We start from the raw sequence: 27,700 nt of genomic DNA, 5'->3' as shown, positions 1-27,700 counted from the left end.
AGAGTAATAGTACACTCACCTATTGGAAGATGAAACGTGTGGGTTTCAGGCCTCCATCGCTCTTGTAAGGCAAGGATGAATTTTCTGTCTATGGTGTTGTTGTTAACTTTTATGATATGTCCGAAGCCACATGCTTGGAGATTCGGAATAATCCTCTCGTCGGGTTCAACATAAGCGTGAGAACGTGTACGGAATCGATCAACAGCCTAAGAACCACAAATAAATCGATTAAACTGGATATCATATACGCTGGATATCATATTAGCATACAGTCTTCGCATGTGATTGTACAGTGTACACTGTTCAGTATGGTTGTGTCTGGTCAAGTCGACTGTAGTTCACCAGTGTCAAGCACACCTCAAATCAACTCAGGCATTCATTTTCCGTCAACTTTATTCGCATGTGATTGTACAGTATGGTTGTGTCTGGTCAAGTCGACTGTGCAACAGTTCAGCAGTGTCATGCACACCTCAAATCAATTGTGAAACAGTCTGGTGTGCAGCAGTGTCATTTATTCATCAAATCAACTCAGTACGCATGTGATTGTATAGTATTCGCCTTCATAATTGTCATCACTCAATGTTCGTCTACATAAAGGAAACCTATAACGTGTAAACTAACACAACACATTACACATCTGATTACATATTTGAAATAAAACTCTCTACCCACTCAACAATGGCCCCTCCACAATACATTATCAACGCTCATGTTTTTGGCGAGACCTATGACAACGAAGAAGTTGGTTTTCTGTTTAGAAACACTGAGGTTAAACGATTTTGTTTAAGCAGAAAAGCAAATTTCAGTTACTTCAAAGGGAGATTAGAGACGAAGCTTGCAATGGGTGGTGTATCCCAGATTTTTTACCAATATCGATTTCTTCGTGGAGACAACCCGGTCAAGTTTATCCAAGTTGAGATCAAAGACGATGAAGACATGCAGAATATGTTTGCCAATCATGAGTATTCTGGTTACGAATGCATAGAATTGTATGTTACTCTACCAGAAGTTCAAACCACACAAATGGTTAAGTCACAAGTCATTGATGCACTTGGAGACGAGCAAGCAGAGGTCGACGTTGTAGATGAAGAAGAAGAAGCACCGGAAGTAGAAGTTGATAACCTGGTAAACGAGGAAAGTGAAGATGAACCGGAAGTTGTTGTACCACGAGATCAAGTGCATATGCCTCCAGTGCACATGAGGAACCTGAATTTTGATGGGGATGACGAACCATCGACTGATATTTTCTATGATCCATACACCCAAACAGATCAACGGTTAAAAGTAGGAGACAGATTTCGTTCTAAGGAGGCATGTATCATGGCCATAAAAAGATTTCATATGGCAAACAATGTTGATTTTAGAGTTGATCGCGCCAATGTCGAAAGGTACAAAATTTACTGTAGAAACACTGATTGTGGATTCAGGTTGCATGCATCATACAGGAAGAGAAGTGACTCATGGGTTATAGGATATATTTCCCAAGATCACACATGTGTTAACACAAATGTTTCACAAGATCACCGTAAGCTCAGTTATGACATCATTTGTCAAGAAATCTTGCCTCTAGTTGAAAAAGATCCATCGTTAAAGGTGAAAACGATAATCTCTCATATCGTTGCAACGTACAACTACACTCCGTCTTATAGAAAGGCGTGGCTGGCGAAGACCAAGGCGATCGAAGTTGTGTATGGAAATTGGGAGGATTCGTATAAACGACTCCCACATTTCTTATATGCGCTTCAAATTTATGCTCCTGGAACTGTTACTATTTTAGAGACCCTTCTGGCGCAATCTCCAGACGGAACATCACTTCAAGGAAATGTGATATTCCACAGGCTCTTCTGGGCTTTCCGCCCATGTGTACAAGGATTTTCATATTGCAAACCAATTCTTCAAATAGATGGAACTTGGTTGTACGGAAAATATAATGGCACTATGTTGATGGCTGTGGCTCAAGACGGAAATAGTAACATCTTTCCTGTTGCTTTCGCTCTTGTGGAAGGAGAAACTGCTGGAGGTTGGGGTTTCTTTCTCAGAAATCTTCGGACACACGTTGCCCCCCAGCCTGGACTTTGCTTGATTTCAGACAGACATGCTGCCATCGAGAGTGCGTACAACAATCCAGCAAACGGGTGGCAAAACCCTACATCAACGCATGTTTACTGTATTCGACACATTGCACAAAATTTCATGCGGGAGATAAAGGACAGGGCTCTTCGGAAGACTCTTGTCAATGCCGGATATGCGTTGACTCAACCGACGTTCCAATATTATCGCCAAGAAATTGTAGCGGCAAATCCAGATGCAGGCAGATGGGTTGACAGTCTTGCTAGAGAGAAATGGACCAGATCATACGACAACGGGAAGCAATGGGGGCACATGACTACGAATCTTGTGGAGTCTATGAATGGGGTGTTTAAGGGCATCAGACACCTTCCGATTACTGCCTTGGTGGAAGCAACATACTATAGGATGGCTTCTCTTTTCGCAAAAAGAGGTGAGCGTTGGAATGCAGTTATAGAATCCGGACAATTATGGAGCGAAACATGCGTCAAATTCATGAAAGAACAATCTGCCAAAGCCAACAGCCACATTGTGACATCTTTCGATCGATTCAACCGGACCTTCAGTGTTAAGGAAACGATTGACCATAACGAGGGCCTTCCGAGACAACAATACAGGGTTCTTATAGATGAAGGGTGGTGCGATTGTGGAAAGTTTCAAGCCTTTCGGATGCCATGCTCTCATGTAATTGCAGCATGTTCGTATGCGCATCAAGATCCGTTAGCACTTTTATCTCCCATTTACAAGGCAGATACCTTGCTCGGGGTGTACAACAACTCATTTCTAGTGATGGCAAAGGAGGATTATTGGCCTACGTATGAAGGGGACGTGGTTTGGCATAATGATAACATGCGGAGAAAGAAAAGAGGTCGCCCGAACAGCACCCGGATCACAACCAAGATGGATCATGAGAAAATGGTACGAAAGTGTAGCATATGTCGTGAAGTCGGGCACAATAAAAATACCTGTCCTAACCGTGGATCAAATTCCACCAACAATTAGTTGTATGTCATCTGTATTTTTATTGACAATGTATTTGTATTTGTATTAGTATTCGTATTTGTATTTGTATTTGTATTTGTATTTGTATTTGTATTTGTATTGGTATTCGTATTTGTATTTGTTATGTATTTGTATTATCCTTTATTAAATCAACTAGTTATGTCTTTGTCTCGTAGTGAAATTGTCTTCATGGCCCATACTGCCACTCTTTATTTTGGACAGTCAGTCAAATACGCATGCTTTCGTCTAGTCTCATCAAGTCAGTCATTGATCAGTGTGTCTGCATTTATCATACATGTTAGGCGTGCTTGTAAACAGTACGCAACATCATTAATTTTTTCTACCCACTACTATTATAAATTAGGGGTTCCTATGGTTGAGTTTACACACAGATACACAAACTCCAAATACCAAACAATCACACAAACACAACCATGCCTCGCCGGACAACCACTAGGCCAGATGGATGTCACCGGACAACAGAGTTGCCGCCCCGGAGATCAACATGGCGTGCCGAACCTGAGCCGGAGTATCGCAGAAGGAACGGACATGTCATATTCTCCGCCGTCAAACCTCCCATGCCGGTAATGTTTTGGAATATCTCTTCCGTCGAGCAACTCAAGAGGACTCTCCTGAGATTTTTAGAGGGGGAGTACGAGGCCGGCGAACAGATAAGAAGCATCAAGAGGCTTAAAACAAGGGCCGAACCTGTGACTGGAGCAACGATAAGTTTCTGGCATAAGGTGGAATACGATCTTGATGCCATTCAAATGATGCATGGACCTAATGACATTGTTTTAACCGTGGTGATTTCTTAGATGTTTTACTTTATCTCTTCTGTTGGTTATTTCTATGTACCTTTTAATTAATCAATGAACTACTCTTTTCCGTGGACGCTCGACTTAGCTGATTCACTGAACTTATTTATTTATGTTAAAAACCATTTTATTAATAAATAAAAAAAAATTAAAAAAAAATTAGTATATAAACAAGAAAAAAAAACAAAAAAAAATTAAAAAAAAAAAAAAGAAAATGTGAGAAGGCGCCACCCTAGGTGGCTAGAAAAAAAAAAACAACATTGATGCCACCCTGGGTGGCGCATATGTTGTGACAATTTGGGGGTTGGCGCCACCTGAGGTGGCTCCTATGTGGAGACCACCTCTGAAACCTGGTCATACCGGTAATTTTTCCGAAAAGATGGTTTTTGGTGTAAATAAATTATTAAACATGGTTATTTGGATTTTTTTTTCACATTAAGTTATTGATCAAAATTTTGAATATTAAAGGGAACAAATTTTGAATATTAACGGGAACACGAAGTTACAGATCAAAATAAAAAATATTAACGGAAACACGGAGTTATTGACAAAATATTGAATATTAACGAAAATACGAAGTTACTGATAATTTTTTTGACTATTACCACAAACATTAAGTTACTCATAACATTTTTCAATATTAACAGGAACAAATTTCGAATATTAACGGGAACACGAAGTTATTCATCAAAATAATGAATATTAACGGTAACACAGAGTTACTGATCAAAATAAAGAATATTAACGAGAACATGAAGTTACTGAGAAAAATATTGAATATTAAGAGGATCAAATTTGGAATATAACGGGAATACAAAGTTACTGATCAAAATAATGAATATTAGCGCCAACATGAAGTTATTGATCAAAATATTGAATATTAACGGGAACATGAGGTTACTGAATAAAATATTCAATATTAACGAGAACACATGAATTACTGATCAACATATTGTATATTAACGAGAACATGAAGTTACTGATCAAAATATTGAATATTAACGGAAAAATGATGTTTATTGATCAAAATATCCCAAACTTTGGCCCAACCTACTGAAAACAAATTTCTATATTTTACATATTTATTTTTAAGACATTTACCTGTGAAATAATATCTATATTGAACAAAATAACACGGCCACAAAAAATACCCGTACGGACGCACGAGTATCAGACTAGTTATTAAAGAAATGGTAAAAATATTGTTCAAGAAATTGAATTATAAAGAGAGAGTGGATTAGAAGATTAAGTAAAATATTTGTTGTCACATGTAACTTGTAACATTTATTGCTTCAAAGTTAACACCTAAAAAAAATATAAATAAAAATTAGCAAATATTAAAAAAAAACATAAATAATTTTATTTTATATTTCCTTTTAATTCTTCTTTTACCCCAAATTTCAATTCGTTTTGCATTTATTATTTCAATAATTCTATTATTCGTCTTGTATTTGTTATTTCAATAATTTTATTTTATATTTTCTTTTCATTTTTTTACCCAAATTTAATGATATAACTTAATGATTTAAGAAATAAATTTAAAGATGGATTTTTAGAGATGTGAATATATTTGATGTGGCATAATTATATTTAATGAGGCATAATTTAAATGACATGGACACGAATTCACAGTTTTTATTTAATATAGATAATAGATAGAAGCAGTGTTTTAAAACTCGGACCGGTGATTGACCCGGTCAATGCACTGGATCACTGGGTTAGTGGTCGAACCAGCGGGTCACTAATTAACCCGCATGTTTATTGACCGGTCTCTTTAAAAAATTAAAATAATAAAACATGTGCATATACAATTTAAACATATTAAACTTAATAATAATTAATTCAAAATATAATTGATCTATATAGTATCTTAATATATTTAAATTTAATACTTATATTTATAAATATACATGTATGCTATATTATAATTTATTTAAAAATAATATTATATTTTAATATATTAGATTTAACTAAAATATTATTTTATATGTCTATATATAAAAAAGAAAAACAAAATAGTATACTACTATTATTTATTTATATAGTATTATATATGGTTTTATCTCTTATTAAAGTATATATTTCCGGATATGAAATATATATAAATTATTTTATTCTTAACAAAGAAATATTATTGAACAAACGGGTGAAATCTTGACATAAGAAAGGCAGGTTGTGTGTTCGATTCTTTGTTGGGCCTTCAAATTTTTTAATTAAATATTGAAGTAGTAACAAGCTAATGGTCTGACCGGTTCACTGATTTGATAAAAACCGGCCGGTTATACCGGTTTACACCAGTTTCTTTGCAGGTCCGGTCTTATACTTTGATCAAACTGCTCATGTCACCGGTTTCCGGTTCGACCGGCCGGTTCGGTCCGGGTTTTAAAACATAGGATAGAAGTGCAAGAATGCTTGTCAAAGTTAAAATAAATTTTTGAGAAATACATAGAATGTATCTGAGAATTCTCCATAATTCTTAACCTCAAAATTGATCTAACCGCACTAAGATCACCCTAAAATAGGGTTTCACTGGAAAAGTTGTTTCAATCTCACATCACAATTATTTGTCTCATAACTATTTAGGAAATGAGGGGAATCTTGTGGTAAATCAAAGTATCAGTCACTAAATCATTATATGATAACCATGCCAGCCAAGTATATAGGTAATAATCGAGACACTGAGATGCCTAATTAAAGCGATTGGAACTTTAAGGAACAAAGGCCAAAATCTTATAGTTGCAATATTTGAGAATTAAAAATATATTAAAATCCTATACAAAATGTAAAGATCCTAACCATTGATTCACAATGTGCTGCCCAAAAAGTAAATACTCCTACTCCTCTAATGTCATTTTCATTTGTATAATAAGACATGATTCAATGCACTTGAAAAAATACACTAATATTTTCTATATTAAATAAAGGGCAAATTGCCCTCACCACCCTTAAGTTATGTTGAAATGTAAATCACACCCCCTCTATTTTAAAACTTAACACTAATCTCCCCTTCTTAATTTTTACCATACACTAACCTCCCTTTACTTCAATTTTAATAATTAAATATGATAAATCTCTCTTAACGCAGTTTACCTCTATAAAAACAAAAGAGGTTCTCTTTCACTTTTCTTTAATTTCTTCCGGCTACTAAGTTTTCTTCTGCTTTAATTTTATTTCTACTTTTGTTTCTGTAATAGATTTGTAGTATGAAATTGACATCTATTTGAATATTAGGGAGCATTTTAAGCTAAGTTGATGCCTTGACAACAAACCCACAATGTCATAACCATGCTGCTAAAAACTTGATAACACATATATTAATGCCTACTCAGAAGGTAGTATCTTGCTCAAAATTAATGTATCAAGATTTCATTTTACAAATGTTATAGATATAGAATCCCAACAAAAAATGTTAGAGGAAATGTAAAATAGTTCAAAGAAATCAAATACAAATGATAAAACTAAAATCCAATTCAAATGATTGATGAGGAAAATGTAGAAAAGAAGAGCATAAAGGAAGAGCATAATTTTAAGAACTTCAAAAATCATGTGCAGGATTTTATATGCTAAAGTGTTAACAATCATAATTTGAGGGGAGTGTTTATTCAAAATTAGAGGGGGTGTTTGTATTATTTAGTGAAACCTTGAAGAAAGTAAAGGAAAGTGGAAGGGAACCTCTTCTATTTTAACAGAGGTAAATGGTGTTAAGAGAGATTTATCATATTAAATCATTAAAATTGAAATAAAGGGAGGTTAGTGTAGGGTAAAAATTAAGTAGGGGAAGTCAGTGTTAAGTTTTAAAATAAAGGGGGTGTGATTGACATTTCAACATAACTCAAGGGTGGTGAGTGCAATTTGCCCTTAAATAAACTGTTTTCTCTATGTTCTCATTTTGTTCCGACCAAGTGAAATGGAAAACTGTGAAATTGAACAGCACTAGCAAACTGAATTATGACAAGAACAAACATTGGCATTGTTAGAGCATTTGAAAGACCAATTTGACAAACAAAAGTTATAGAAGAGATGATTAAAAAAAAGTCATTTTCCCTTTCCAGCAAAACTAGTCCTAACTGAACCTGGCTCCTCCAAATGCCAAGTTAAAGCCAAAGGGAGGAGTATTATGAAACACTGACTATTGAATAATATTACACCAAAAGGGAAATGCCATATTATAAAATATGAAGGCTAACAATTTACCTATTACTATCTCTTTCGAACCTCGATTAAACTTTTGTACATTGTCTTACGCCTTTTGTGTAATGAATTTGAACTTTTTGATTGCTTTCATTTGAAACATAAAAATACTAATCACTCTGAACTATGCTCTCTGCATTTGGCATGTTTGCATAGAGGAAAGTGAGAAAAAGTTCAACCTCTGGTATTTTATTAATGATTTGGATGAACTGATTTTTACTGGGTTCTTCGAGGAGCAAAGGACACATCTGCGCAACTTGGGGCAATGCTCTCGCCAATGGCACGCTTGTAGTCCCCATCTGCTCGGCCAGTGTATCCACCACAGCTTTCAGAGATATATCTATAACGCTCCCAAATTCAGCACTGCGGGAAAAAAATGAAGAAATAATCATTGGAGATGTTTATGAAACTTATTGTTTAAATAGGAATGCTATTCTTCCTACATTTCTGACTTTAGCAGTGTCTATATGTTCATGTCGTGTCATGTGTGTATGCTTCATAGTCGTCACAAAAAAAAAACATCAGTCACCGGTCGCATTACATGTAGAGTTCATCCAAATGTAAATTGTAAATAACCAATTGCATCCAAAACATACCTTGATAATACTGCATTTGCTTCCATCATGAGTTGTTCAAATTCAGTCATATAAAATGGAACTACGTCATTACTCCCAGAGGTCGTGGAACGTAATTTATCATCCTCAGGTATCATATATTTTACCCAGAAAAGTGGACTTCCTCTGCTCATGAAAGTGTTCAGTATCTGTGTGATGGTTTCTTGAAACGCTGTATTGTTGAAGAGACTAGTCAACTGCTTTCTGCACAATGAAATTGTACATTGCCAATTTAAATTGAGTCTTAATCATCAATCTAAAACATATCACTATTCTAAGAAAAGCAAAAAGTAAAAAATTTCCAAGCCCCAACTTTGATTAGAACTCATTGCTGATTGTCATTCTTTATATGTGCGAGTGTGTGAGCGGGAAGGGAATATCTAATTGCTCCAAGAGAAACTCTTGGCAACACTTGGTCTGTTTAATAACTCTTGCAGACATTAAATTTACCAATTCAGTCACAAAACTAAAAGTTCTTATTGAATATGCCAAGTGTATAGATTTTCATTGAATTTAAAAACTAATACTTCACCAAATAAATTCAATTTAACAATAATATACATCACAAAATTGAAGTAAATAAAAATAATAAAATCACATAACTATGAATGTTTAATTATCTAAAATTTGGTGAGCATGATCCTCATACTAGGACAATATTAAATAGTTGGATTGGTGAATTATGACAAAAGAGTTACCCCTCAATGAATCTCCGCCCTATGTATGTATGCGTGTGTGCAAAAACACGAGTGAACTTATTAATTATAGACCAACTTCAAACTATTAAAAGAGCAGCTCATGGGTTGTATAGACGTGTTAATGTTGCTGAACTTGGATTTTCACCAGGTTTATTTACTATTCAGGTAAGTGTTTAATAAGAATATACTATAGATGGATAAACTGAAAAGAATTGGAAGCGCTATCTGGGTTTCTTTCTTCAAATACTTAGTCTAAAACAGATTTAAGGTTGGCAAAATGGCAAGTTTCAAAATACAGATATTGCTTCTGACAATTTTATCCACAATGGTAAACAAACACAATCCAACATCTCAAACTATTCCTAATTAAGATTGTCTATACTTCACACAAAATGTTAAAAGAAAACCCTTTATACATCCGTGACAAGATTTTTAATTATTGACAGATTCGATTCACAAATTGTTAAATAATAAAATAAACATCACCCTTTGAGAACTTCTTTTGTAGCTGCCTCCATGTCCGAAATCAAGGCAGGCATACCATGTTGAGAGAGAAAATCAACACTTCCCAGAAATTTCTGCTGACCCTCCCCATCAACCACATCTCCACTTTCCTGCACATAAAGCAACTCAGAAGAAAAAAAGTACTTTTAAGATTCAATGTGGCATGCCATATATGAATTTGGTGGAAAATATTCACATTGAAGTTGAGCAAGTATGGTTCAGTTGCCATGATTAAAAGTTAACCATCCTAAGATAAGATATACAATCCCTGAAGAGTTTGATTGGAAAGCTTTGAAAATTCTAATACCTCAATATTAGTAGAACAAAAATTTTTAAGGAGACACATTTCCTCTTGTTATCAATGTCATCAGTGTTATTCCTTTATCAAAGAATTTGTGCTCCCTTCCACTAGGGAGGAAATGTTGAAATTAAATCTTTCAATATATTCACCAATAATGGGTTTCAATAGCTCTGCTGCTGTAATAATTTTATAACTCAATCACTTATGTATGATCAATCATCAAAACCAGAGGTTTAGTAGTAATTATACCATTTACTGAAGCCGCAAAGTTCCATAATCATATTTGCTAATAAAATGTATGACAGAAACTTGTAACAAGATGTTTAATTATAACTTCTGCTTTCCCAGTCTTACTCATTATACTGAGGATCTGTTTGGGATTGTTTGAGGGAGCTTATAAAACAGTTTATGACATGTCCATAAGCTGTTTTCAGCTTACAAGTTACATCCATAAGCACTCCAGTATAGCTCATATCAAAACAAGTTAACTTTAATTTGTATATTGTTATAGCAATAGTTTATACATAAGCCCTTATATGGTAAAACACTTAATTAAGTTGTTTATACAGGGCCTAAATAGGCAGACATTAATTCATTCATAAAAAACTTCCTTGTAAATCCAAAATGCCACAACATCGAGCTTTCTACGTGAATACCTCTATTTAGCTAGACTAATACTAACAAACATTATGATGGTAAATTAATGTCTGGGGTAATTGTGTTTCTCTAGTGCAGAAAGAGCTATTTATGTGTTATTAAAGTACATAATTGTTTTATTCGGGTAGGATGATAAGAAGGTTCTCTGTAATGTGATGTATCTGCTGTCTCTGGAACTTTGAACTGCAGCCAAGTGATGCTTTTCGGAAAACACAACTTAGCAATGATGCATTTGATATCCACCTCAAAGGAACCTCTTCATTGATACTAATATGAAGATTATTTTTGTACCAGATAGAGATTTGTACATCTTAACTTTGGGTTGAGTTACTCAACCCTACAAAACCGGCTCTGTAAGGTGAGGAATATCTCCCACATATAAACACAATTTTTAGCCATATCTCAATAAATGTGAGACTCGATACACAAAAACGAAAATACTCAAGACAAAAATGAAAATACAAAGCTTCCAAAGCTATCAAAGCAAAACAGTTGTGACTGTTCTTACCGTTAAATAAGAGCTTTCAAAGCTTCGTGCAGTATCAATGTATAGATGCCTTCCTAGTATATTGACTTGAACTTTTGTATACAAGCTAAGCATTACTGTTGCCCAAACAGACAAAGCCATTCTCGTGAAACCTGAGGAACATATAACAGAATATTAAGCCTCGTTGATTATAGCAACAAAACGATATGAATTAACATAACCAAGAAGGTAAGAAACAGTATAATAAAAATGTGAGAGCAAGATCAGATTCATACTTAAAATCTTGAGTCTAGCCCATAAATCTAGTTTCTCTGATTGCGTTAAAGCATTAGGCTGACCCTTTCCCTGCATTAACCTCTCAAGAAGGTGAGAAAGATCCAACTCTTCTGATATACGGCAACTTAGGTTGTGCATAGAATGAGGTAATGTAATCGTATCCGAAATTCTCTGAATATTCACAAAGTGAGCTTGCATCCTATCATAGTCAATTGCCACAAAAACAAATAAATACCATCAACATTTGTTGTAACTTATGAAACACAGACAGCCGAAACACCACACAGACACTGGCACGTAGACACACATTTTTTCAGAGGTGTTAGTGGTAAAGATGTTTTAAAAGAAAACATATAATTGACTTAACTGATCCTTCATACGCTCCTCAGTTTCTCTCTGGACTTGAAGTTCCCTCTCAAGGCCATCGAGTTTTTGCCTATGAACACCATAGAGGTTATACAGACAATAGCCACCTCCTATAACACCGACAGAAATGAAAATCTTCCTCCTATGCCGCCTCCAAAAATCCCTAACATAAACAATTCAATAACATTAGATACATTAAGCAAACATGGGATACAAGATGAAATCAAAGTGGAAGAGTTAATTTACCTGACAGAGAACATAGTTTGTTGGGAATGGGGGCAATGAAAGAAGTGAGAGAAAGAGAGGGGGTTTGGATTTGGAAGGATAAGAGAGAGTGAATCGAAAAGGTTGGAGATTGATTGATTGATAGGTAACTCAATGTTGAGCTTTCAGAAATGGAATCTCAGACTCGGACAGACTCTATGTGTGTATTCTTCGATTCAGAAAAAAAGCTAAGAATCTAAATAAATATCAAATGCTTTTATTTTATTTTCTGGATTTTCGATGAAAAACTCCAACCTAAATATTCACTCCGTAATAAATTAAATTAAGGTTAAAAAAAAAAAGAAGTTTTTTTAGTCTCTTATTCACATTCAGTGATTATAAAGACCTTTTAATAGTCGTTATTATATAGGCATTACTGTATAGACATTGCTCCCTTGTCTAATCTTATTCATTTATGTTCATTAATCTCCTTTAAATATTTGTCAATGCACTCTAATTTAAATATTCATTTTGAGTTTTTTTTAAATAAAGGCCAAAATATATTAAACAAAAGAAAACAGTACAAAGAGGAAGGAGGACAAGATCAAAATCCTCCAGAAAAACAAAGCCGAAAAGGAAAAAACAAAAGATAAACAACAAAAACACATGAGATAACTCATATCAAAGAAACTACCGAGGCGTACGGTTGGATGCACCTACCTTGAAACCTTTGCACATCTCAGGCGGCTTCTTCTTGTGCTTTCTAATTCCTATTTCTTGGAACCACCAATTGAAATGGTTGACTAGAGTTTGCATCCAAATCAACAATCTCATCTCTCTTATCCATGTTAGCCCAGGATTCACTAAGAAAATTCATAGCTTGTTGAGCATCTGAATCAGAATCTCCATCTTGAGACTTGTCAATTTTACCTTGATCAATGGTATCTATATGAACTAAACCATGCAAATTTGCATTACCTTGGACACCCAAGTCTTCGTGATGCAGCACATCAATACTCACAACATTCCCATCAACAGTGGTTTTCAAACAATCAACAAATCCTAAAAGAGGATTATTATCAACACATGTATCATTTTCACATTCAACTGATTCCTTTCTTAAATCTTCATTCTGAGACTTATTCTACTTATTCTCCGTGCGTTTATGCTTCTCCTTAGATACCCTTTTCTCTTGATCAACATTAACAAGTTTACAAGACGAAAAACTATGTCCAATGTTATGACATTGCGAACAGAAAAGAGGCAAATTTTCATATTCAACGTTAACAAGAAACGCATAATCTTCTCTTTCGACCCACAATTTATGTCTGATTTTAGCAGATAAATCAATATTAACTAAAACTCTAGCAAAATGTCCAAAAGATCTCTCTAGAGGGCACTTACTTGTTGCAGCATCCAAACACATTGGCGTTCCGAGACAACTAGCAATAGCAAAGATAATATTGGAACTCCAATATTCTTGTGGCAAATCAATAAAACGAACCCAACATTGAACTGTTGTCTGTTTGTGGTTATGAGGATTAAAGTCAGGAGTCCAAGCAAAAAGTTTGAGAAAACCTGGCTTAAGGTTCCAAGAAAGCACTGCACGAACACGTCCTCAGCAGAAGAAAAAACAAATTCATAGAAACCTCTTCCTAAAAAAAACAATTCCCCATTTACTTAAAGGCTTCCAAAGAGTGTCTAATTTACCACGCAAGTCTTGGAGTTTCAGGGGAGGATCTCCTTTAGACAAAATCAACCTTCCATGAAGATGATTTTTACATGATTCAAGACTAATCTTGTACTCTTCCTCCGGAATTTTGATAGATATGTCTTCTCCTTTCAAACTAGATTTCGGAAATTGACCATGAGGGATAATAGCACAAGTCTTACTCAACACTTGAGCAAAAGATTTTGCGCTTATACCCTTCGCTTTAGGAACCGCGGCTTCACCTGTGACATCCGAAGACATATCTAAAGCAGACACTGATTTTTCAACAGAATTCACAACATTTGCAAATGTCGACTTTTCAACGGGATGAACAACATTTGTTAAATTAATCAAAGGCACACATAAAGACGACCCAGCAAGTTCATTCTCATTCAGAAGAGAGCCAAAATATACTTGTTCTTCCATGAAAATTCTAATCCAACTCCAAGGTATAAACAGAAGCAGCAAACCCAAATATACCCAAATCGAAAATCAGAACAACAACAATGCATACAAATGGAAGCAAACCTGTGAACCTCAGCTGGTTGAAAACACCGTCGGATGTCGTCGGAGCTGTTCCATGGTTCATTAATCTCGTTTATTATTTCTATATGTGGTGAAGAAGCATTGTATAAAAATTTAAAAATATTTCTATGAAATCAAGAGTGTATTTTTCGACACATTAATTTTACACGAGATATTAAATGAATCACACCTCTTTTTTGTCAAAAAAACTTAGTTCCAAGATGCACTTTTGTATCCATCCACTCATCCATTTCTAATTGAGACACTTTCATTTTGACACATTTTTGTTTGGAGATGCATCTCTATATCTAAATACGAATATACACTTCTATTTTTGCCCTATGCAATAAAATTAACATTTTTTTAGAAATGCACTGATGTATTATAACTATATTATCTTAATAGTTTTTATAAACTAAATCATACTTTTATCTAATAAGATAAAAATGCCACATATAGATGAATAAATCCCGAATCCATAATACAACCAGAATAGATTACAAACGATAATATTATCCCTAGTACAAACACTATACAACTGCGTATATCGGACCCCGTGTTTCTTCACTGCCTCCAGTATTATATTGTAGTTGATGCCATACATTTACCTAATGAGATAAAAATGTCATTTATAAATGAATAAATTCTTAATCCTTAATACAATCAAAAAAAGTTACAAACGATAATAATATATCTATTATTAATACTATACTACTGTCACTGTCTACGTCGGGCCCAGTGACGGAGTCAGAACTTTTATGCAGTGGGGGCATTATTTTAAAAATATTTTATAAATAATAATTTTTATTTTTAATTTACTTTATATATATAATTATTTTTTTCATATATGTTTTTGAAAAACATTTTAAATAAGTATCTTAATATTTTTAATTTTTAATTAAAATAATACTGAATAAGAAATTTTCTTTTTCTAATTAGTTTTTATCTAAAGATTTAAAATTATTGGTTAAAAAATCCTAAAATTAATAGAAATAACTTTTAGATAAATTAACACTTTATTACTTCCTTCCAAAATTTAAAGTTTAAAACTTTTGTGGACATTTCATTAAAGAAAATGTTTTTAAATTATTTATATATTCCTAAAATCTATAAAACTATACGTAAGTTATACATAGGGTACTGAAATTTTAGTGGGGGCAATTGACCCCTTAGCTACTCATGTAGCTCCATCCCTGGTCGGGCCTCATGTTCCTTCGTTGCTTCCTATACAACAATGTAGTATGTGTCTCGGTAAGAATGACATCTTCAATGGCCCTTATAGGAGAGCCTTTTGAAAAGACTCTTTTGTCTATACTCGCTCGCGCAAAATCCACAATATGATGGCATGCAGGTAATACGTCAACAACATGATCTGCCATAAAATGCTCCTCCTTTAATATTTCATGATGAGGTGGCCTAGGTGGATTTCCCTGTGCATCCGATCTCACATAAGGATGTTACACTATGTAATACCATTAGACGTAATTCTACGCATAGTTCCATTTGCAAGGAGTAACGACACCCCGTGTTTCATCTAGTATCGGATGATTAAGGAAATCATAATACATTAATTTACATCTTTGCAGGTCATGGCGGGAGGAGTACACGCGAAAGATTCTCTTGGAACAACCTGCATATATCTGAACTAGCGTATGACTCGCTCAAATAGATGTGGATAAATCATATGTGACCTACAAGTCAACCATCTGGAGTAAAAGGTTATGACTTCCAATGGACGGATGTGACGATGGCCATCGTACGGGCGGATGTGTATATCAACTATTATTGTGCGGTCAAGATACACTCTAAAGGGCCCGAACGGTTGATTCTTTCTAAGTGGGATGAATGAACAAGCTCGTGACATATACTCAGTGTCATACCCCAAAATTTGCCCATATCATTTCATCTTTCAAAGCTCATACCAAAGTTCAAGACTTAAGGACATACTCTCCTAAACAATAACCTCCTAAACCAGGGTTTTGATTTCTCTGAAGAAAATGAATAAATCAAGGTCCCCAATGGATTTCAGATGACTTATGATGTTTCAAACTATCTACATGACAAAATTCAGGCTTCAATTCCAAGGATTGCCCAGTCAATCGCTCAGAAAGTCAACAGTCGACTAGTTTGACCTAAAAGTCAAGTGTGGTCAAAGTACAGTCAAAATTCCTGATTTTTTGTCAACATCCTTATTTTGAAGTATCATTAATCATTTTATCAAGGATTTATCATGATTCATTAAGGAAAGTTCATAAATCAACAAAACCTAGAGTTTCTAAATTATGTTTTTTTGATCTAAAGTCAACTGAACTTTGACTAGCCATAACTTTCACATGGAACATCAGAAATTTTCCATCCAAAGCTCAATTTGAAGGAAATTCAATTATCTACAAATTTGTATGTAACATGTCAAGTCTAAAAATGCTTCATTTGAGAAATATGGATCAAAAGATTATAGGTCCTTTTTGAAAGTCAACAAAAAGCAATTTTTTGTCAAAGCCCATATCATCAAGATAGAATCTCCAAATGAAAAATATGTTCTAAAGTGGCTTGTAGAGTACATCTTGGGCTTTCCAAAAAGTCTTAGAACTCTTCCATATCTTAGAAATTAAGAGAGATATACCTTGTCAAAGTTGGACAAATTTGATTGAAAAATGTGAAGTAAAAGTGGTTCAAAATGAATTTCATTGCAAGTAAACCCAATCTTTTTGGCCCAAGCTTGATCCCAAAGATATACAAGGCCCCAAATATAATTGTCACGAATTTTGCAATATTTATTTGATTTTATATGAATTTTTAATCATTTAAAAGTGATTTTAATTCATTTAAATCGAGCAAAAATCAAATATTCAAGTAGATATCTTGTCCTAATCAAATCCAATCACCAATTAAACATTATATTTGACTTAATTTCGTGTAAATCAAAATTGGAGAAAGATGAGCAAAATTTGAGACAATTTTGGGAAGCTTTCATTCAAAATTCAATCAAAATTCAATCATACAAAATTACAAAGATTTGGTTCACCTTTGTTAACCTAATTCCCTCTCCATATATACCTAAAGGCGTTCAAATGCTAAGGAGGAGGTTTTGGCAGCATCCAAGAGCCCTAGCCGAATTCACAAATAGTCAAGAAAATTTCAACCTCAATTTCCAGGTTCTAGCTCGATTCAGGCCAAGAGAGGGATCTTATTCCATTCCTTGAAGTTTTCTGGACGTGACTACATTTAATTCCATAGCCAGAAGCACTTGAATCATCTCCTAACAGCCACGGTTTGCACCCTTAAATTTTTCTTCGATCTCTCCGATCCATGATGCATAAACATTATTTGAATACATATTCTTGCTTATAATGGTGTGTGGAATGTTTCCGGATGCTTAATTTGTGGTATGCGATTGTATACTGCGCTATGCCATTACTGGGGTTTCAAAACCTTTTTTAAGGTTTTTCGTTTAAGGTAAAATTAGGAGAAAACGATGGTATTTTTGGACTCAGGGCATCTGGACGATCGTGTCCATGGGGTCGCGAAGCATTTCTGTGTTGTTTTGTGGGTTTCACGTTTTCACAGGTGTAATAGAGGCAAGTTTTTACAGCTATCATGGAAAAGGTGCTGTAAAAGGTGAGTTGCAGGAAGTCACATGAAGAAGATTATTGCGTGTCATCATCCTACTGGCTGGGAAAGGGCGCGCGCAAAGTTTTAAAAAAAAGGAGATCTGATGCTTCGCGTCTGTGAGTGCATGATGCGTCCTCACCTTCTCAACCATTGGATCGTCATCCCAATACATCCAACGCATCAGAAGCTGCAGGTGCACCATGGTCCCTTAGCCATGAGTCACACAGAATCATACGCCAGGTTTTCTATTTTTTTATTATTTTTAATTGCATAATGCCTTTTTATTTTGTTTGTTTATTTTTCTTTTTTTTTTTTTAAATTTTAAAACTTCTTTTTAATTACTCTTTTCTTATGCGGTATTCTGGTTCAGGATCGGGACGCTTCATTGATGTTCGGTGACATCCATCTGGCCTAATGCGAGACATTTTTGTGTTTGTGTTTAGGGTTTGTGCTTGTAAGTAATGCAAACCTAGAAACCCCAAATATATAGAAGCCTTTGGAGAATATGGACCACACAATATCTGTCACAGACAGTTCCGTAGATGTATCCACTGAAGGGTCATACATAGCACATTTCTGAATGGAATTTTTGGAGCAATTTGTACTTCTTCAATTTATTGAGCAATAGGTGTTGTAATCGGAACTTTTGGAAAATAGGTGTAAGAATCGGAGTCGATATTTGCGGGACTTGCGGTGGAATAGGTGTCAGAGGCGGTTTGCTTAGGCGAGCTCCCTTGTTTGAACTCTTTTGGGATTTTTGCGATTTCGGAGTAGGTGAGTTGGGAAAAAGTTTGCCGACGTGCTCACAATATTAAGGAGACCATGTTGTCGAGTTGTTATTTGGCGTAGACCTCACTTTCTTTAGAGAAAGGGAACAATGGGATAGTGACCATGTTGGTTCAAACTATATCAGAACCTTTCATAGATGCATCTACGGAACAACGTGGCGCTAAGTTGTTCCGTAGATGCATCTACGGAAGTTTCCCTTAACATATTTTAATGTGTATTTTTATCTCAAATACACTAGTTTATTACCTTTTCGTATATGCATCTACGGGAGGAATCAATTTTTTTAAAACTTTTTAGGGTGCTTCCAGATGTGGATCTATGAAAGCTAGGAGCAAATGTGAAATTTTGCGTTGTGTGTATTGTGTAAGATAAATATGAGGTGAGTTGAAAAACTTTCTTTTAGGAATTTGGATCTCAAGATTTTTATTTATTTGTCTCTTACGATTTTGAATGATAATAATTCAATTTATTTATTTTTACATCCAAAGGCCCAAAGAAAAGTCATTATTGGGTATTTTCCTTAGCAATAGTGAATTTGACATGATAGTAAAGTGTACATACTAAGAGAAATTTATTAGAAACAAACATTTTTTACAATAGAAGAATATTTTTATACATACAATAAATCGATTGGTGAATTATTTAATCATAAATACTCAAAGGTTGTTGTTTTTTTTTAATTTAAAATCAACAATTAAGTATAATAATTGAATTATAATAAAAATCAGTTGTATAAGGTATATGAAAATTTGTGTTCTAGAAGAAAAAAAGATCTAAGAGAATTTATATTTAAATAATTTATCAATCACAAATTAATTTCATATATTAAAATATTTTTTTTCCTTTTTGTTCCAATACCTTTTTCTTAGTATATTCACTTTTATTATTTTATTAGTGAATTAATTAGTGAAATAAGTAGTAAAAGATGGCTCAGAGAAGAGAAAATATTTTTATTTATGTGTGATGGTTATTATTTTAGGAATTTGGATCCTCAAGATCTTCATTTAGTTTAATCTGTCACGGTTTTAAATAATAATAATTTAATCAATTCAATGACAAAATAATAAAGTGCACTTTTTTTTTTTTGATTAAAATAGTAAAGTGCACTTACTAAAGAAATTTAATGGAACAAAATATTTTTATAAAATAAAATTATACACAAAATAAATTGATGATTGATGAATTATTTAATTAAAAATCCTTAAAGATTTTTTTTGATAAAAAAAAGAATTTTACTAATTGGATTATAAAAAAAAAAATTAAATGTATAAATTATATGAAAATTTGTGTTTCAGACGAAAAAGATCTATGAAAAATTATTCTTTAAAATTTTAATAAATTTTGTTATTTCCTAATATGAAATGCCGCGGGAAAAATGAAGTTATTGATAAGAAGTTAAATAATAATGGAAACAAGTTTATTATTGACTCAATTATTTTTGTAAATAATGCCAAAAAATATTTATATAAGAAATATTTTTTATTATTTTATGATCACAAAAATAAAATTAATATATAATTATTGAATCAAGCATGAAAATTATATTTGTTTAAAATTTTAATAATTTTTTATTTTCTCCTGATATGAAAATTTTATGCAACGTGAAAAATGAAGTTATCGAAAAAAAAAGTGATAAAAAACGGAAACAAGTTTACTATTTATTCAATTATTTTTGTAAATAATGGAAAATCAAAATTTTATTATTATTTTTTTGAATCAAGGAAAGAATATATTAACTAAAAAAAAAAGAGTTTATGTACAAAGGTGATCCAAAAGATCCAACCCTCAAAGAACCTAAACCATAAGGCTTGCTATGTGATTCCTAATTTTCTTTGATCTCCAACCCCTATACACTATACAATCAAGAATACTATCATAAGTGTTTCTATTAGTATTGTGTTGAAAAACCACATCATTTCTATAAGCCCATATACCGTATATAGCTTCATTAGACGCCAATTTAAGGATAATTGCCTTCCAGCCTTTCCTAGAATTGAAGTTGGTAACCCAGTGTAGCTCATCATACCAATTGCTAGGTGTGTGCACAATCTCAAGCCAAGCTAAAATCTTCTTCCAAATGCTCAGGGTATGAGGGCATTGAAAGAAGAGATGCCCAAGGGACTCATCCACTTCCTTACACAGACTGCATTTGCTGTCATGTATTATATTAAACCGGCAGAGCCTATCTTTCGTGGCCAGCTTCCCATGACAAGCAAGCCAAGTCACATGAATGGCACGAGGCCTCGCCATATTACCATGAAAGATGAATCTCCACGGCACCTGCAAAGTATTCTCACTATATACAGCATAAAACCGTTTAATATAGAAAAAAGAATATTATTCAATCAAATAATTTTTATCTTTGAAAAAAATGTAACACACTAGTACCCGTACAAACGGACGAGTATCAATACTAAGGGATGGAAAAACGGGCAGGTCGTCCCGTCTTATGCCCGTAAAAAAAAATAGTGGGCTGGGCAAGCCCGCCAAATGAAAATAAGCATGGAAATCTGGCCGCCACTCCAAGGTGGCGGGTTGGCGAACAGTGGACTTGCCCGTCTAGTTTTTACTTATTTTTTTAATAGATGAATTGACTTTTTTTACATTTCAATTAGATTTTTCACTTATTTTTTAAAACAATTTTCTATAAAGCATATTTTTAATTAATTTTACCTAAAAAAGATTGCATATATTTACAATAAATGTATACAATAAAACCATTAAGAGTTGTTACTACTAGAATTAACTAAAAAAGGGCGGACTTAAGGAGGAACAGGCTGAACGGGTAGGCTAGGCGGGTTTTGGAAGGCGATGAGCTTTTGCTAGGCGGAAATTAGCGGCGATGCACTTTGACGGGGCAGGTATTGGTGGGCGGTACGGCGGGCCCAAAATCTCAATCCAATCTGCCAATTTTTGACGGGTATGCGAGCCGGCCTGACAGACCACAATCCGTTTTACCACCCCTATTCATACTAGAATTTGTGTGACTTCACGTGTTATTATGTTTTTGTACAATTAAAAAATTAAAAATTATTATTTTTAAATAATGTATGAATTTGAACATACCCAGAACATATTTATTTATGTTACTAATATTTATTTATATAATTAAAATAATATTTTCAAATATTATGTTATTACTTGATATTTTAAAATCAAATGATTGCATCATTATTATTATAAATAATGTCAAAACAATTTTAATATTTAGATAATAATTAAATTTTTTGGTTAAACTATTTTGTTTTTTCTGTTTTTTCACTTTTATTACATTTTAGAAACATATGCGCGTAGTGTAGCAGTACTCGGACGAATACACATTGTCTATAACAGAATTTAGGCGAATCCACGAGTTGTTACATTTTTTGTACAATTAAAAAAATTTAAAATAACGTATGAATCCAAACACGAGAAAAATGTATTGTTTTTTAATTATTTATATTATTAATATTTTTATTTTGAAATTAGTTACAATTTAAGATATAATATTTATTAAGATAATATTTAGAAAATTGAAATATATATTATTGTTGTAAAACAATTTTGTTTTTATTTAAAAAATATGTCTATTTTTAAAAATAATAAATTATTTTCATAAAATAATTTTATTATTCTTATTAATATTATGAAAATAAATGCGTGCATACCACACCACTATCTGTGCGGCCGCACATATATCTTAGTATTTGATTTTTAAAATATAACTTAAAAGAAAAATTAAATTTTTATTTTTTAATTATGGTTTTCTAAAGTTATTTTTCGTTTTTGGGCTATTATTCGTTGTTGTTGTTGAAGTTGAAGGAGTCATAGAATTGGGCTTTACCCAAACATAACATTTGGATCTGAAATCCTGAAACATGGTTCTTCCAAAACCCTAATCAACACTATATATAAATACTTCACTATCGTTTACAAAGCCTCTGCCACTCTCAAATTCACAACCCCAAACCCTAGCAGCTTCACATTTTCTTCACCACCGCAACCATGGCTGAGGGTCTCGTTCTTCGCGGCACCATGCGTGCTCACACCGACGTGGTCACCGCCATCGCCACTCCGATCGACAATTCCGATATGATTGTCACCGCCTCCCGCGACAAATCCATCATCCTCTGGCGCCTTACCAAGGAGGACAAAACCTACGGTGTTCCCAGCCGCCGTCTCACCGGTCACTCTCATTTCGTTCAGGATGTTGTCCTCTCATCCGACGGTCAGTTCGCTCTATCCGGTTCATGGGATGGTGAGCTCCGTCTGTGGGATCTCAACGCCGGAACCTCCGCTCGCAGATTCGTCGGCCACACCAAAGATGTTCTCTCTGTGGCTTTCTCGATTGACAACCGTCAGATCGTGTCTGCTTCTCGTGACCGCACGATTAAGCTCTGGAACACTCTCGGTGAGTGCAAGTACACTATCCAGGACGGTGATGCTCATTCCGATTGGGTCAGCTGCGTTCGATTCAGCCCTAGCACTCTTCAGCCAACTATCGTTTCTGCTTCATGGGATAAAACTGTGAAGGTGTGGAATCTGACTAACTGCAAGCTGAGAAACACCCTTGCTGGACATTCTGGATATGTCAACACTGTTGCTGTTTCGCCTGATGGTTCTCTCTGTGCCAGTGGTGGCAAAGATGGTGTTATTCTGTTGTGGGATTTGGCTGAGGGAAAGAGACTTTACTCTCTTGATGCTGGGTCTATTATCCATGCTTTGTGCTTCAGTCCTAACAGGTACTGGCTATGCGCTGCAACTGAGTCCAGCATTAAGATCTGGGATTTGGAGAGCAAGAGTATTGTTGAGGATTTGAAGATTGATCTAAAGACTGAAGCTGATGCTACCACCGGTGGTAACACCACCAAGAAGAAGGTAGATTTTGTTGTTCATTTTCAATTCATTCTTTGGTTTAACTTTTACATTGTTTATGTTTGTACTTGTTTGTTAGTGTTGAAACATAGATATGTTAATATGTGATTCTGTTTGGGAGTTTGTATTTAGTCTTGATACCTAGGTTCATGTTCAACATAATGATTTGAATGATTCGTGTGACTGGTTTGTAATGTCATGTTAATTAATGTTTCTTGATACCTAGGTTTTAATTGTGTTTCAATATTATTTTAATCAATGTTTGTGTTTCAATTTTGCATATGTTTGGTATTTGTAACTATTATGCTAAGTGTTTGTGAAAGAACATTGGTTGGAAATGATTTTAATTTTGTTTACTGACAAGCTTTTGTGTTGTTTCAAAATGGTTAATTGTTTGAAAATTTGTCTGTGATACTGAATTGAAGTTGCTGACTGTTTTCCCTGGATCACAAATTATAAGCGATTCCCTAAACCCTAAACATATTGCAGATAATTCAAGTGTTTTAAGTGATTTGCTTTATTCTTGATTTTCTCTTGCAGCTATTTGAAGACTTAGGTTTAAGTAATATGCTTTTATGTTTATTATTTTGCGGCTAATTGATGGTTTAGTTTGTTTAGTGATTTGCTTCAGTGGTGATTTGTTTTGTTTAACATTGTTTCAAAGTTAAACTACTTCTGGGTTCTTTTACACTTGCTTCTGTATACCTTATTTTATACAATTTGCAAATGCTATTGTGATGTTTTTGTTTCTAGTTCACTGATTAATTTGGTTTAATTTTTGTAATTTTTTACAGGTCATCTACTGTACTAGTTTGAACTGGAGTGCTGATGGAAGCACTTTGTTTAGTGGATATACTGATGGTGTTGTTAGAGTCTGGGGCATTGGACGTTATTAGTAACGTTATTTTGTTTATCAGATTTATCCTGTTTTGTTTTTGAGACAAATTTAGTTACTGTTTTACGTAGAATTTAATTTTGATGACAATGGCTTTGTAGCCCTTTCTATTTACTTTGAAATGTTTGCTTTTGGTTCTTCCCCCAAACAAGTAAAATATTTATTTTGAATATGTATGAAGTCTTTTGATCACTATGGGTCTTGTCTTGAAATGTTGCAATATTTGTTACTTTGCTATATCAAGTATATCTGTATTTTCCTTTGATGTATGATTAGGAACAGACTTCTTTATAGGTAGAGCAAAGCTAGCAAAATGCAATAATATTTAATTGCTAGCAAAATGAAAAAAATGTGCTTTCCTGATATTTTATAACTTTGGATTGTTCTTTCAAAGAATTTTGATTTTTTAGGTAATTTTATTATTAAACTAATTATATATATTTTTTGCAATAATCCGTCAAAGTCTTTCAATGGTGGTATTTGAATGGTGAAAAACAAATATGTGTTAACACAAGATCTTGAAGGAAGAGTTGGAACAACTACAAAGGAAATGCAATGCTGGTATTTGAATGGTAAAAAACAAATATGTGTTCAACACAAGATCTTGAAGGAAGAATTTGAACAACTACTTAGAAAAGTAGTTAGTGAGATGTTTAAGGAAATGCAATGTGAATTAAAACGACTTAGAAAAGTAGTTAGTGAGATGTTATGAACTTAAGGGTAAAGAATCATGGCGGTGAAATTAAAATGTTTCGTGAAGTTTTGTAAAACATAATTGTTATAAAGAAAGATCTAGGTGTAAAAATGTGGAAATTTAGATTTTTTTTTTAAGATAGTTAAGAACAATATCAAGAAGAGGGTGAGTGAGGCAAGAACTCAAGAAGTGGAGAGGTAAGAGTGGTTTAGTAGCATACAAAGAGTCTTAAAACCTGACGGGTCCTAAAAAAACTTTGATAGTCGCAAGTGAGAGAGGTTCAGGCTTTTTCAAAATACTTTGTACCTTATTTGGATCTCAGACAACTCTTTCAATCGAGATCACATGGCCCAAATAACTAACTTTACTATAAAGATACATTTAAATACTTTGACAACAAAAACATGCGATTCTAATAGTTAAAAAAATGCAAATAAGCTAAGGGATCACTCAAATTTATACTATAAATTAAAGACTTTTGGTCATCGGTGTTTTAATTTTTTGGTCCCTCTATTTCAAAATAAAATTTTTTGGTCCATAATAAATTTTACTTCTCTTGAGATTTTGTTGGTCCTTCTCCACTTTTGGTGATGTGGAAGTGATGACTGTCATAAAAAATTATTTTTAACGATGTGACATTGATAACTAGGATAATTTATTTTTTACGACTTAATTAATCATTTATAATTTAATGTAAGGTTTTTTAGTAAATTATTAGGAATAATATTTCTTTTCTCACCCTTATACCTTCTCACAAACCTTTGGTGAAAATCAATGTCCCTGGTTTTTAGAGATGCATCTCTATACCACCCATTTCCCACAAAATTGAACGCAAACGAGTGAGTCGCCATATTATATTTAATTTCGGAGATGAATATTCGTAAAGTGCCATGTTGTGTTTTTAAAAATTTAATATTAAGTGTATCCGGATAGACAAGCCTAGTATTCATGCATTAGTAATGCAACAATGTCCATATTAAGAAAAACAATTGGAAAATAGAAAACACTTAAAATAAAAGTATAAATGAAATCAATTAAGAGCAAGCCTACAAATTTTTTCAAAAATATGAAAATTGAAAATAAATAAAATAAAATAGAAAAATAAGAAATGTATAGTATGAACCTGAGAGGGTTGGCCCAGTGGAAGGGAGCTCGGGTCCTAAGGGTTTGCTCCCTTTGGACTCGAGTTTGATGGTTTCCGAGACCAAAAAAATAATCCTAAACCCTCAATAGCTACGCGGGGTGAAAACCCTCTATGTGGATTAGTCGATCTGACTAGTTGGATACCACATATTTTTTAAAAAAGGAATATATAGTACGCACATGCATGCTTCAAATTCAAATTGATTTCAATTATGTGAAATCTAGATACATGAATATACAAACTATATATTAAAGGAACTAATCAAGTGGAAGGGATTTCATGTCAAACCAAACTCTGGAAATCTGCAAACATCTCATCATAAACTTTTGAGGAGGCAGCATAATATGCATTCAGCTTCTTTAGAGACAGTTCTACGCGAAGCAGCTGAGAAGGCGAATTGATGTCATTGCATAATGTATTGATTTTAGTTGTGTGGTTGAAGTCCCACATTGTTTTCACTATAAAAAACCTAAGTCTTTATATAGGTTAAACAAACACAACACAATGAATATTTTGGGCTTGAGAGATGTAACAAAGATTGGGCCTTAAACCTTGAAATAGGGAGGTCAAATGTGCATTTAAGCCAAAATTTTGAAAAACAGTCTTATGCGTATCTTTCAATGCAACCTTAATCCTATGATAGTCTGAGCGTAAACCTATCTTGATAAAAAATCATGCAACACCTAGATCATCTAGAAATGCAGCAATTGTAAGAATGAGGAATCTATCTAATACTGTAACGATATGTAGGGCTCTATAATCAACACAAAAATCTCAAAGTCCCATTTTTTTCACTAAGAGAAATGGGTAGGAAAAATGACAATTACTAGAATAATAAAACCTTCCATTAACATATCATGTATGATGGAGGTCATTGCCTATTTTTAGGAGTTAGGGTAGTAATAAGTTTTCACACTAATGAGCGGTGTGTTTGATAGTAGAGGAATATAGTGGTCATGTGGTCTTGAGGGTGGAAGGCCATGGGGACCCTAAAATTTTTTTTGGGTAATGTTAAATAAAGGAAATAACATTTGTTTGAAGAGCGGTAACTAGGATCTCAATGGAAGACATAATGGTCTCAGTGAGGTTTTATGTAGAGTATGTGCTTTGAAGTCATAAGGTGTAAGAATGCAATGAAACGTGTGCGTATGAGTTGGAAATTGGTGAGAATGGTATTAATGGAGTGAGATTTGAGATCACCCTTCAAAGTTATTGTAGTTCAATTGTGAGAAAATATAATGGAAGTACTTGAAATATCTACATGTATTGGTCATGATGTATAAAGCCAAGT

At 33.7% G+C, this 27,700-nt stretch overlaps 4 protein-coding genes across 4 annotated transcripts; 2 read left to right on the top strand and 2 right to left on the bottom strand.

Moving 5' to 3' along the window:
* The first annotated feature begins 678 nt into the window (after positions 1-678).
* Positions 679-7,089, top strand: LOC131606030 (uncharacterized). Its single transcript, XM_058878316.1, has 3 exons — positions 679-2,020; positions 2,312-2,500; positions 7,082-7,089. Exons 1-3 carry the CDS (start codon positions 679-681, stop codon positions 7,087-7,089), a joined length of 1,539 nt encoding a protein of 512 aa, XP_058734299.1.
* Positions 7,090-7,833: 744 nt separating this feature from the next.
* On the bottom strand, positions 7,834-12,511 carry LOC131603981 (peroxisome biogenesis protein 3-2-like). The gene is made up of 7 exons (XM_058876465.1): positions 12,228-12,511; positions 11,983-12,144; positions 11,615-11,814; positions 11,361-11,491; positions 9,877-10,004; positions 8,675-8,896; positions 7,834-8,441 (listed from the first exon to the last, which is right to left on the bottom strand). Exons 1-7 carry the CDS (start codon positions 12,239-12,241, stop codon positions 8,189-8,191), a joined length of 1,110 nt encoding a protein of 369 aa, XP_058732448.1. The 5' UTR covers positions 12,242-12,511; the 3' UTR covers positions 7,834-8,188.
* Positions 12,512-20,616: 8,105 nt separating this feature from the next.
* On the bottom strand, positions 20,617-21,072 carry LOC131606029 (uncharacterized). Its single transcript, XM_058878315.1, has one exon. It carries the CDS (start codon positions 21,070-21,072, stop codon positions 20,617-20,619), a length of 456 nt encoding a protein of 151 aa, XP_058734298.1.
* Positions 21,073-22,729: 1,657 nt separating this feature from the next.
* LOC131603980 (small ribosomal subunit protein RACK1) lies at positions 22,730-24,743 on the top strand. Its single transcript, XM_058876464.1, has 2 exons — positions 22,730-23,679; positions 24,471-24,743. The coding sequence occupies exons 1-2, from the start codon at positions 22,807-22,809 to the stop codon at positions 24,570-24,572; spliced, it is 975 nt and encodes a 324-aa protein (XP_058732447.1). The 5' UTR covers positions 22,730-22,806; the 3' UTR covers positions 24,573-24,743.
* Positions 24,744-27,700: the final 2,957 nt, after the last annotated feature.

Source organism: Vicia villosa, linkage group LG5, assembly GCF_029867415.1.
Source record: "Vicia villosa cultivar HV-30 ecotype Madison, WI linkage group LG5, Vvil1.0, whole genome shotgun sequence".
In the NCBI taxonomy this organism is placed as follows: Eukaryota; Viridiplantae; Streptophyta; class Magnoliopsida; order Fabales; family Fabaceae; genus Vicia; species Vicia villosa.
This window is presented reverse-complemented; position numbering and strand designations above follow the sequence as displayed.